Source organism: Branchiostoma floridae, chromosome 1 (assembly GCF_000003815.2).
Source record: "Branchiostoma floridae strain S238N-H82 chromosome 1, Bfl_VNyyK, whole genome shotgun sequence".
Classification (NCBI taxonomy): Eukaryota; Metazoa; Chordata; class Leptocardii; order Amphioxiformes; family Branchiostomatidae; genus Branchiostoma; species Branchiostoma floridae.
Genome location: NC_049979.1, coordinates 29,120,110 through 29,131,396, shown reverse-complemented (window position 1 = coordinate 29,131,396; position 11,287 = coordinate 29,120,110). Strand labels below are relative to the sequence as shown.

Genomic DNA, 11,287 nt, shown 5'->3' with positions numbered 1-11,287 from the left:
TATACAAAAGGTAGAGTAGACCAAAGTAATACCCTTTCCAGCTTACCTAGTCACTGAGTATGTTGCAAAACAAGAGGGTGTGATGTCATTCATAGGAAGTGATGTCACATCTACAGGTGGAGCTTGACACAAAATAAGGACATTTATGCAAATTACCACTCCAGTGAGGAGGAGATGCAAATTCATGCAAATAGTAAGGTCTATAAAGTACTGAGGAGACTTAATATGCAAATTACAACAAATCTATGCAGTTGTACAACATGTACATATGTCATAGTCACTGTTAGTAGTAAAGCAATATTAGATGTACTGCAAAAATAAAGCACTTTGTGGTACCAGTAAATGAATGAATAAACTAGAAAACTACTGCTTACAATATACAATGTATCAACTTCTCATGATATGTTATGGTTCTGATATGACACAATAACATTCCCTAATATTACATTTAACCATGATGATGTTGTTTAATAACATACTAGATATTTGCAGAAAAGATACACCCTTCTGATGTTATTGCACACCGAACCATAAAAACTCATACCTCGAGCTCTTGATTCTTACCACCTACTTAGATTTAATATTGACTATATGCCTGTCATAACATCACAATAAACATAGCAGCCAGTTTGAAACTTAACACTGCAGCTTGCAAAAAGGTTCTTTTGAGCAGCAAACAAAGCAAATATTTTTTTGTATGTAATCATAATAGTTAAGCATAATGTTTGCTTATCAAATTTCATTACCTTTTTTAGCAAGCAGTGGGTCCAGGGCCAAACTAGCTGCCGTGTTCATTGTAACATCATAACAATAATAGTCAATGTTTAATCTAATTAAGTGGCAAGAAGCAAGAGCTGTAAGTTTGGTTTTTGATAGTTCAATTTTCAATTACATACAGATAGTGAGAACATGTATTTGGTATCATGAATGCTTTAACACTTAGTCCAGAACTTTTGAAATGTGTGAAGTTGTTACCATTGTCAACTGTGATGCAAGAATAGCTTCTTTAAGTCGTCCTGTATTAAATCATGGCACAATTTTAATTATGCCTTCAGTAAAATCGCCAAAGACTTAAGTTTGAAGACTGTGAGTTGTAATAGTTGTTTTTTCTATGTGTTGTAACACAAGTAAGTTGGTTCAAAAGTGCAACTAGTACAATCATGGCCTAAAGCTTTAGACAAATATCAGTCACTTGTAGGTTTGTTCTTCTGTATGCTCCATTTAGTATGTACATGACATTGTATGTAAACATTATGCTTAGTGTAAACTCTTTTATGTGGATCAAACATACGCACAGTGTTAGCATTCCATAAGTAAAGCTGCGTTGCTATGTTAACATGACATAACATTGGCTGGGTTCATACAGTGTCATGCATTTTTTTAGTCAACCTAGAGTATACTCCACCAATGTCCAAATCATGACCATGTCATGTCCTGAACATGAAGTCCTGGAGTAGTACCTTAGAAAGATGCTAGGGGTCTCCAAATCACATTACTGTATTTCCAGATCCCATACACGACCGCACCAAACAAATATGAAGGCAATCCACGTGTTTTAGAAAGATACACACAGATAGACAAACTGAAACACACACAAACAAATGCTGACAAATACATCAACTTATTGGCAAAGATAATGATGTACATGTAGCAAACTTTAATTGTTCTTGCTGCTCTTTTAAAAGTTTTGTCAAGGTCTTACAGAAACAGACTCTTCCCTGTGCATAGGTTCATGCTATCACTACATGAGGTACTTTGATTACATGTTGAGTTCTTTGTCCAGAAATGCAGGGAATAAAGTCGAATTCAAACTTCAACATTTGTGTCTATTTCCATTTATAGTAAATGTATCAAAGGTATCTGTACTTACCACTATGAAATATTTAAAGGCAACCTATTGATATTAGATCACGTGGGGTGGTAAGGGTGCGGTCCCAAGTTAGCGATGGTAGGACGATTGCACCATGTGACCGCGCCTTAAGTGAGTTGTAAGTGCTTACAACGTACGATCTCTGTGCGACTGCCACGTTACCGTATGCATACCGTACTTACACGTGCTGCGTACGTACGGTTTCCTTACTCTCTCTACTCGCTGTACGGGGCACGCGCGTCGTCCGTACTGGCTCGTATGGGTGCATGGTGAATCCGCAGCCCTCGGACGCAGAGAAAGCTCTGCATGCGCCTAGCGTGCTACGGCGTGTCTGCGTGCTCCCAAAGTCGTTGGTTTCCGTGCGATTTCGTACGGAGGCGGTAATTACAACTCACGGATTCTAAAAGATGTCCACGTTTTTGCACGTAGACAGCACGCAGTTGCACGTATGGCGTGTTGTACCTTTGGCTTAAGAGATGCAAAATAAAAACAGTACAAATATTTGACGGACGTGCAGCTAGTCTCTTATTGGTCGCTTTCCTAATTGGCAGACTATCATTGGTTGAACTGATAATTATGATGGAAAGTCTTTTGTTTGTCTGAATGAACTCGTTTTAGACCTAACGTTATCAAGGCCGCCGCATGAGAACGGTGCTTTGGGTTCATCAATGATTTATACGGTGAACTGGTTACGCACCACAATAACTGGAAGAACAGGATTTGTATCCTATATACGGCGAAGTGTGGAAGAGATTCAAGAAATCTGACGTACCCTGCCAACTGAGACAAGCCAGAGCAAATTCTTATTTGCTGTCCATCTGTGACAAGCTGTCGCGGTGAGTTATTTGAATACAACCGTTCTTGTTGCCTATAGGGAAGACAGAAAGCTACGTATAACAGCTTTATGTAACCTCCACCAGACCTTCCTACGTGGGTGCAGGGATCGTATAATTCGGGGGAAAAAATCGGGAAATTGGCCAGGGGAGTCAGTCCACGCTTATATATTTATGTTTCCCCTTCAGCCGGCCAGTTCACCTCAATTCGCTAATTAATCCTACTACTACTAGGCTTTTATTCCTAACTTGGCCAAAGTCCTCTTTTACTATCCGACCAGGCGGGAGTCTGTTAGAGACCATATTTATAGATCTATGCTAGTTGGACAATGGCAGGTGAGGTAAGTAATAAAGTAGGTCGGGTATCAGTCAAAAGATATGGTGATGGTATCAAGAGAAAGTGACAAAATTTTATGTATATGTGTGTGTGTGCGTGTGTGTGTGTGTGTGCGTTTGCGTGTATGTGTGTGTGTGTGTGTGTGCGTTTGGGTGTGTGTGTGTGTGCGTGTGTGTGTGTGTGTGTGTGCGTTTTGGCGTTGACAAAGTGTCCTTCGACAACCGACATACAATATTCCAACCTAGAAACCCGCTTGTTGGACATTCCCTCAAGGTAGATAGACAATCCATGAACTCTGGTCACAATTTCTGGGACATACAGTAAACAAACTGTTTGTTTTTCATTTATCATTTTTCAGAAATGGAACTGACTGCCTACATTGTTAGCTTTTTTGTAACTAAGAATTATGTCATATAAATATAATTTGTTTTATTATCGTTACGCTTTTAGCAAAGACCTCGCAATACTTAACACTCATTGGCATCTTATACAGACACAGCATGATTTTGCATTGTTTACACTACCTTGAACGTTTCTTTTGTGAATGAATATTCCTTTTGAAATCGTCTTCCAACAAGCTACAAGATATTCGCTAAACGGCCTTTGAAAACGGGTACCAGTTTTTACCTTTTGTTCAATTTGAATTTATCACATTTCTTTCACTACAGCGTTACATGCAAGGAACAATCAAAAATGAGTGAGGACACTGACAACAGCGATGGGATGGTCAAACATCTGAGGAATGGAAACTCTGAGGATCAGAAAAGGGGCGGCAATTGGAGACTCTGGATGAAGGCAAGACACCATGATATAGGTTTAGGCTTATCATGTAACGCCAATGCACCTTTATCCGCCGGACAACCTATTTCCGTTGTTTTCACAAACAGAACATTTAGGGGTATCAAGTTGACGGTCCGTGGCTTCAAACTGCAATATTTTCAAAACTTTGCAGTCCCTCGACTTGATACCCCCAAATACATTATTGTTAAAAACAACGGATACAGATTACCCTACGAGTAAATGGGAACTAGCGTTATAGGCCTAGATTTTATCGAAAATGATTACTACAAATTTCATCAATCTTAATGAATGAAATGTATCTAACACTTTTAAGAGATAACGCCTCTGTGTTTTTTCAGAACCTCTCGGGTGTGGCAGCTTGCCTAGCGTGCAGTTTCTTCAAAGGTCCAGTACCAGCAACATCACGATACGTCATAGACCGAGGATACACACCATATCAGGTGCTGTTCTTGGATGACTTGCTGATTTTCCTTGTGGCACTTAGCATCACTGTGTACCGGCGGACAGACATGCTCCCAAAAGGCTGGAAACATGGGGCCAACTTGATTTTTCTCGGATGTACGCGGTTTACCAGTCTTCTTTGCCTGTTCATGTCGTACCAGTATATTCCACCTGCGAACGCAGAAGCCGTCTGGAACGCGAGTATGCCGGTATTTGTGGTGACCCTCTCCTGTATCTTCCTTCAACAGGTAAGCGGTGAACTAACCCTTAAGTTTTACGTTTCATTGACACAACCAGTAATAGTTTTTACCTGCCAACGTGTTGATAGATTGTCAACTAGACAGCTCCGGGCAAAACTGACTGTTTCTACTTCAAACTATGGTTGCTGTACTTAACCATGTAAATTCATATGTATTGACGACAGGGGACTAAAAGTTGACTTAAAGCGTATGTGACAGCTATCAGGCATTTTACTGCAGTAAATTTTCTATCATTCCAGATTCCAACTCGAGTAACCGTCCTCGGCAGCATGTGGTGTGTAGCAGGTGTTGTGCTTCTGGGCTACGGTAGCTTCGTCAACATGACGTCATCAGCTAATACTGCAGACGTCACTCTTGGACAGATTCTAGCCGTAACTGGAGCACTGATTCACTCCATTGGTGACGTCGGCGCCAAATATCTTCTAGAATCCACCCCGAGGGAAAAGGTTGTCACGTACGTGTACGCCTTTAGCTCAGTGTATGCCGGAATAGGAGTGTTCGTTACCAGTACCACATGGCACCTTGAACCAGTGACTGCCACAGTCTTAGTGCTAAGCTGTTGCAGTCATGGCATGAGCGTTCTGTTTTTCTACCTTGGTCTAAAGTCAGTAGAGGTAAATGCTGTTACTGCAATGATTCAGCTGAGCGCTTTTTCGGCATATGGCTTGCAGTGGGCAATGCTGGGGTTCGCTCCGACAGTCTTAGATGGCTTGGGTCTAACATGTGTACTGATAGGGGCGTTTTCTATTGTGATTTGGGAGGCACGTGGTAGTTGGAAAGAACAAAAACACTTAGCATTTATGGAGCAACTTGATTTCAATGTCGCGGAATTAAATGATAAGCATTAAACTACAATATCTAACACCTTGAACCAGTGACTGCCACAGTCTTAGTGCTAAGCTGTTGCATTCATGGTATGAGCGTTCTGTTCTTCTACCTCGGTCTAAAGTCAGTAGAGGTAAATGCAGTTACTGCAATGATTTAGCTCAGCGCGTTTTCGGCCTATGGCCTACAGTGGGCAATGCTGGGATTCGCTCCGACACTTTTAGATGGTTTGGGTCTAACATGTGTGCTGACAGGGGCGTTTTCTATTGTGATCTGGGAGGCGATGGGTAGTTGGAAGGAACAAAAACACATAGCATTCATCAAGCAACTTGATTTCAATGTCGCGGAATTATATGATAAGCATTAAGCTATAATAACTAATACCTGTTGAATAATAGGTACGAATTGTGGTGCGGTGGGGGAATTGCTATATGATTGTTATGTTGAAAGATGTTGACTGACAAAGAACATTTTCTTTAAATGTGCTTCAATGCAGTTTTCTTTAGAAAAACCATATGTGTATTGAATGATAGAAATTAAATCAATCGCAATTTCTGGATGATACAATATCTATATCAAAGTAATCAATGATGATGATAACAATAAGTAGCAGTAGTAGTTGCATATTTTTTAAGTATTCATTAACAATATAAATCATTATTACTTTTTATTATCTATATTTCACATTCATTTATATTCTATAATCCCGTATTAAATATTGATTTAACTTACGAAACCCATATATTTTCCTTGTCCTAAGAATTTTTCTTACCGCTAATGGTCCAAAAATTGAGAATATCATTCTTGTGGTCAGAATCTATTTCTAATACATGCGTGCTGAAGACATACGCATATGAGATTCTTGTACCAAGATTGAGATTCTTTCACCATGAATATCGTTCTACTACCAAGACTTATTTCGTAAACGTAGAAGATTTAGGTTCTTGTACCAGGACTATCTTTTGTCATCAAGAGTGAATTTCCTATACCTTGAATGAGATTCTTGTATTAGGATTGAGGTTCTTGCTTGTACTATGAATATCTTTCTATTCTCTTACATCAGAAATGATGTTCTTGCACAAAGGTTGAGGTTATTATAAAAAATTCTTATCTGTCCTTATGACTGAATTTCTTAAACCTGCAATGATGTTCTTGTATTAAGAATAAAAACAAATCAATGTTACTGTTATGTTTTGTCTATTGCTCATTCTTTACCAATGATTGCAAATATCCACCAACAATGCAATGCCCTTGTTGCTTATCAACATCCCTTTTCCAGATACTAACGTGGCTGACAAGTGAAGAATGACAAACGTCCTTCTGAAACATTAGTGCTGTAATGCTGTAGCAGTCATTATCACAATATAACTGATGACTTGTTCTTGTTGAAAGTTTTTCCAAAGATTAGATTTAGGTTTATTTATTGATATTGCAGACAATGCAATACATGGCAAACCAGGCATTTTAGCTGATATTAGGTGGCAACATATACATACATTTACACTTCCCATTGAATACAGAGATCGCGGCATCCTCTTTGGTCCAACATGTTGCTGACCGAGCCTATAGCGACCACAGGACTATGATATTTTACGGACATGCAGCAAATCTCTTATTGGTCGCTTTCCTAATTTCTTTCAGTTCAGAAACGTTTTCTTATGTTTTCATTGCCCTTCTTATATGACCTCCTGCACTGTTATTTGACATGTTTTTGACTGGTGATATTTTGCTATGGCTCTGTATGATCCCGACATTAGGACTTGTCTGTGTGGCTGACAGATTTTGCGGGGTTGGTCATCAGGCGAAGCTGGTACTTAGAATCTAGCCCTAACCACACGTACATATCTTTACTCGGTTTCTTCTGTTCTCTTCGAATCAAGGCCCTGGAACGGACCACCGTAGGTAAACTATCGCCTGTTATCTCCTGTTTATTATTCTGATCGTCATGCAGACGCGTGTTGTAGCTATAGCTAGCCTGCATGACTTTGGGCATGATGTCCGAGGTATATCCGTTCATTCCCACCAGTTCCATAGCGTCGCCCGGCCACGTTCGGCGGCCGTACTCGCGGTCAGTCCGAATGGGTGGGAGGTGGTGCACGTTCCTCTCCAAGGGGTACTTCTCACCCTCAAATTCTCTTGTCTTAGAAGATCCTTCGACTGTCTTCCCTTCTGTGCATGTATTCGGAAAATGGGTGCGGTATTTATTGGGGTTAGATGTGGCATGTTTTGAAACACTTCGCCTCCGTATCCTCGCCTGTAGTAGTGACCTTGGCAAGCCAGGGTTCAGCTTGGCTTCTGCTCTCTCCTCTTCCGAAAGCTGGTCTATTTGTGGCAAACGGACGCCTCCGTTGGTAATGGTAGTTCCGTTTCTGGTAGATTCACGGTGTTCTGTATCGGGTTGTTTTGCATTCCCCTCGCATACAACACACTTGGCGCTGGTAGTGTTAGATGGTACTGAAGGTAGACCCGGTGCACCACTAGTAGTGCTGCCTTCCTCCGAGGCTTCTAACACAGGAGACAATCTGTTAGGGTCGGATGATTTCTGCACGTCCTTTGAATTATCACTCTCCGACTCCGGCGGCGCACTTGAAAGTTCAGTATTAATATCGTTCTGTTGTGGGGATGAGTTTCTCGTTTGCAATGACGACATATTCGGTTTGTTTGAGTTTTTCGGCTGCAATGGTGAGGTTTTCGGTTTGTCGGAGTTTTTCGGTTGCAATGATGACGTTTTCGGATTGTCGGAGTTTTTTTGTTGCAATGACGACGTATTCGATTTGTCGGAGATTTTCGGTTGCAATGACGGCGTATTTGGTTTGTCGGAGATTTTCGGTCGCAACGACGTTTTTGAGTTTTCGGGGAATCCCTCTACCGATGACGACTCACAATTTGATGCTGTTGCAACCCTCGCCTCATGTTGTGGTGGTAACTTTTTTCTTGTCTTGTCCAGTTTGACTGCTTTCCCGGTGTCCACTGTGTCAGTGTCAGTCTGATACTTGGGGAGACATGCCTCTAGCTCCATCAGTCTGTAGAGAGAAGGGACCACAGGTCAGGGTATATCATTCATCATTACTAACTAGAGTTCCACGACTTCATGAATTCCCCTAGTGACTGTCTCATTACATTTATAATGATATGCAAAGAAGTCTCTTATCAGCATAATTCATGATAATAAAAAAATTATTCTATTGCACAACAGCTGTACAAAGTACGGCATCTACTGGTACATAACAGTTCCATAAAGGTAATCTACCGTGTGCAGTGTGGGATTAGAACGGACTTTTATACAATCATTGGAGGAATTTCTAACTTCTAGACATTCTTTGATATATGTATACCATACGACGGTTGCCACATGTCATTATGTACTTATATTTGCTCTTCACGTCCATTGAGACAAATCCTTGTCTTTAAAATGACAGCCTTGTGTATAGTAAATAACGTATATCAGAATATTTATAAATCATTATCCCCTCTTAACGAATCACATATGGAAGTTATTCCACCGTCAAAAAGACTGAAGCTTCACAGACGAAGATTTAGGCACGCCCAATTTCACTTCGTTTAAATAGATATACAGTGTAATCCGTGAAATAATTCATACTTTGTCAAGTAAATATTTCGAAAGCCGGAGGAACGTTATCTCCATCTGATAAGGATAAGCAATTACAGTCTTGTTTAAACAGCTATTACTTTTAGTTTGTTTGTTCTTAAGGCCACGTTGATTCAATTATATGAATGACATCCTCTGGGAACCCCAAAACTGATGTGAGCATGTGAATAAAAAAAAGTCTGTAGAAAGTCCCCGTTATTTTGAAATCTAAGTAGTCGGGAGAGATAAACAAATGACTTAACACACAATGTATGGTATACAGAACAAAAGATTCTTCATTTTTGTTCTTTCACAACTTTTTCTCTGACTTTGAAATTGCCTTTGCCATTCTACGACTTATCACCCGTTTTCAGGTTTCTTGCAACTTTCAACACATATCTAGTCGTTTTAACGTTACATATACAGCTGTTTTGTGCTGTTTACAGTATAGTCGAAAATGGACCAAATTGCGATGATGTCATCCATATAATCGAGTCTAAATGGCTTAATAAGATTAACATCTGGCACCTATGATTGGACGTGGTGAAATTGATGTAGGTAATGAGGGGTAGCGTGTAGAGGATCTGATTTCTGTAAAGTCTCTCGTTTTACAAAAAGAGCACAAATCTACTTTGCCACCGTGATAGGGCAGCACAGAGAAGAAATGAAACGAGTTTTACGAAACAGATTCAAGTTGTTGAGCAAAAAACTACGCAATGCCTTGTTGGCTACACTTTAGCGTTTACGTGTGGTGGTTATGCGTAACGTTAGTCACGTTTATCCGCGGGGTAACATATATCCGTTGTTTCTTATGAACAGGATGGTTAGGGATATCAAGACTATGGACGGTGGTTTCAAACTGCAATTTTTAAAACATGGTCCACGGTCCGTCGACTGGATACTCTGTTTTTAGAAATAACGGATTTGGGTTACCCCACGGATAAAGGTGAACTATAGTTATAAACGTACCTGTTCAGCAAGTCCGTCTCTTGTCTGTTCATCGTCCTAGAAAATCTTGTTCTCTCTGCGTTGATGTGTGAGACCGTCCTCTCGTGGGTCCTGTCCGTCAGCAAGGTCCTCTGTTTCAGCGCCCGTTCGTGATAGGGCCGGGAACTCTGGTTGTACGAGGCGGGCTTGCTGGGGCGTCGTCCTGTCGACTCTGTATCGCTATTTCTCTGTCGTTTCTTTGTCGGGCGTCGGCGCCGTGGGACTCGCGGTACTGGCTCCGACTTCATGGCGACGACTACAACTTCTTTCCAGTCTTTCTAAAACAGGCGGAAGTCTTTCTCCACTCTCAAAGACAAATGTATGGCAACTTACAACGCTCTACGGTGTCCAAAGACCTTCAGAATCTCTCCAACATTGTGAGAATACGAACACCTGGTACCGTTGCCCGTTGCACCATGTGAACTTACTTGTCCACATTTCACGCACGATCGAGAAACAGGCGTTACTACACAGGTAAGGTTGTCTCTCCGAAAACACCTGGACGTATCTGAAAAGGAGCATCCAACCTAGCAACTGTAACTAGGCAAAAGTTTAGGCACTTCGAGCACACCTGCAACAAAACTATACACATCGGTACAAAATCTGTACAACCAGAAAGGGGAGGTACAAATGTCGCCCGGTTATGCCACACACTTTGAACTACGCGTACTTTGGAAAAAAAAAAGAAACTTGTGACCGCCGCCGCAGTCACACTTACTAATCGAATAACTATTGACTAGGCGTTGAGTAGTAACCTTTGCGCCCTGGCGGCTGTAACAGGTTGGCGAATAACCACGTTTGTAAACACCCATTATTGTCACACACAATACACGGCCGAATGAACTGGATCAAGAAGTCGTGACAGTATTTGTCTCGCATTTAGCCACCATTCATTGAAGTTAATCCAATATTTGTCCCTTCCAAGGCCCGAAAAGATAAATTTGGTCGAGGGTACTCGCACGTCCCCACGACAATTAGAGTACACTAAGCTGGGACTAATGTGTTTTTAACATGAGTTAGGAATAACTGCTGAAACCTAGTCTTCGTGAGAGCGCTCCCGAGTTGATATATGCGGTGTGATCAATAAGTGCGGTGCTTCACAAAGAAACCAAGGTGCAGAAGTCAAATTTCAGGGCATAATAATGTAGCGTAAAGTCTTTTATCAATGTCCAACGTAACATTTACTTTTAATTCTGGTCATTACGTTCCAGTCAATGTAGATAAGCGGTGAGTAAAACAAGGATGAACTGTGTGCTGTGTAGGTTGTGTCCCTCATGCCATAAAAATCATCAATGACATCGTTAAAAATTGTCAAATTTTTTGAAGAGGATTATAATTGGAATG

At 40.9% G+C, this 11,287-nt stretch overlaps 1 protein-coding gene across 1 annotated transcript; it reads left to right on the top strand.

Annotated features, from left to right (window-relative positions):
* The first annotated feature begins 4,251 nt into the window (after positions 1 to 4,251).
* LOC118429315 lies at positions 4,252 to 5,610 on the top strand. The gene is made up of 2 exons (XM_035839800.1): positions 4,252 to 4,530; positions 4,782 to 5,610. Exons 1-2 carry the CDS (start codon positions 4,351 to 4,353, stop codon positions 5,388 to 5,390), a joined length of 789 nt encoding a protein of 262 aa, XP_035695693.1. The 5' UTR covers positions 4,252 to 4,350; the 3' UTR covers positions 5,391 to 5,610.
* Positions 5,611 to 11,287: the final 5,677 nt, after the last annotated feature.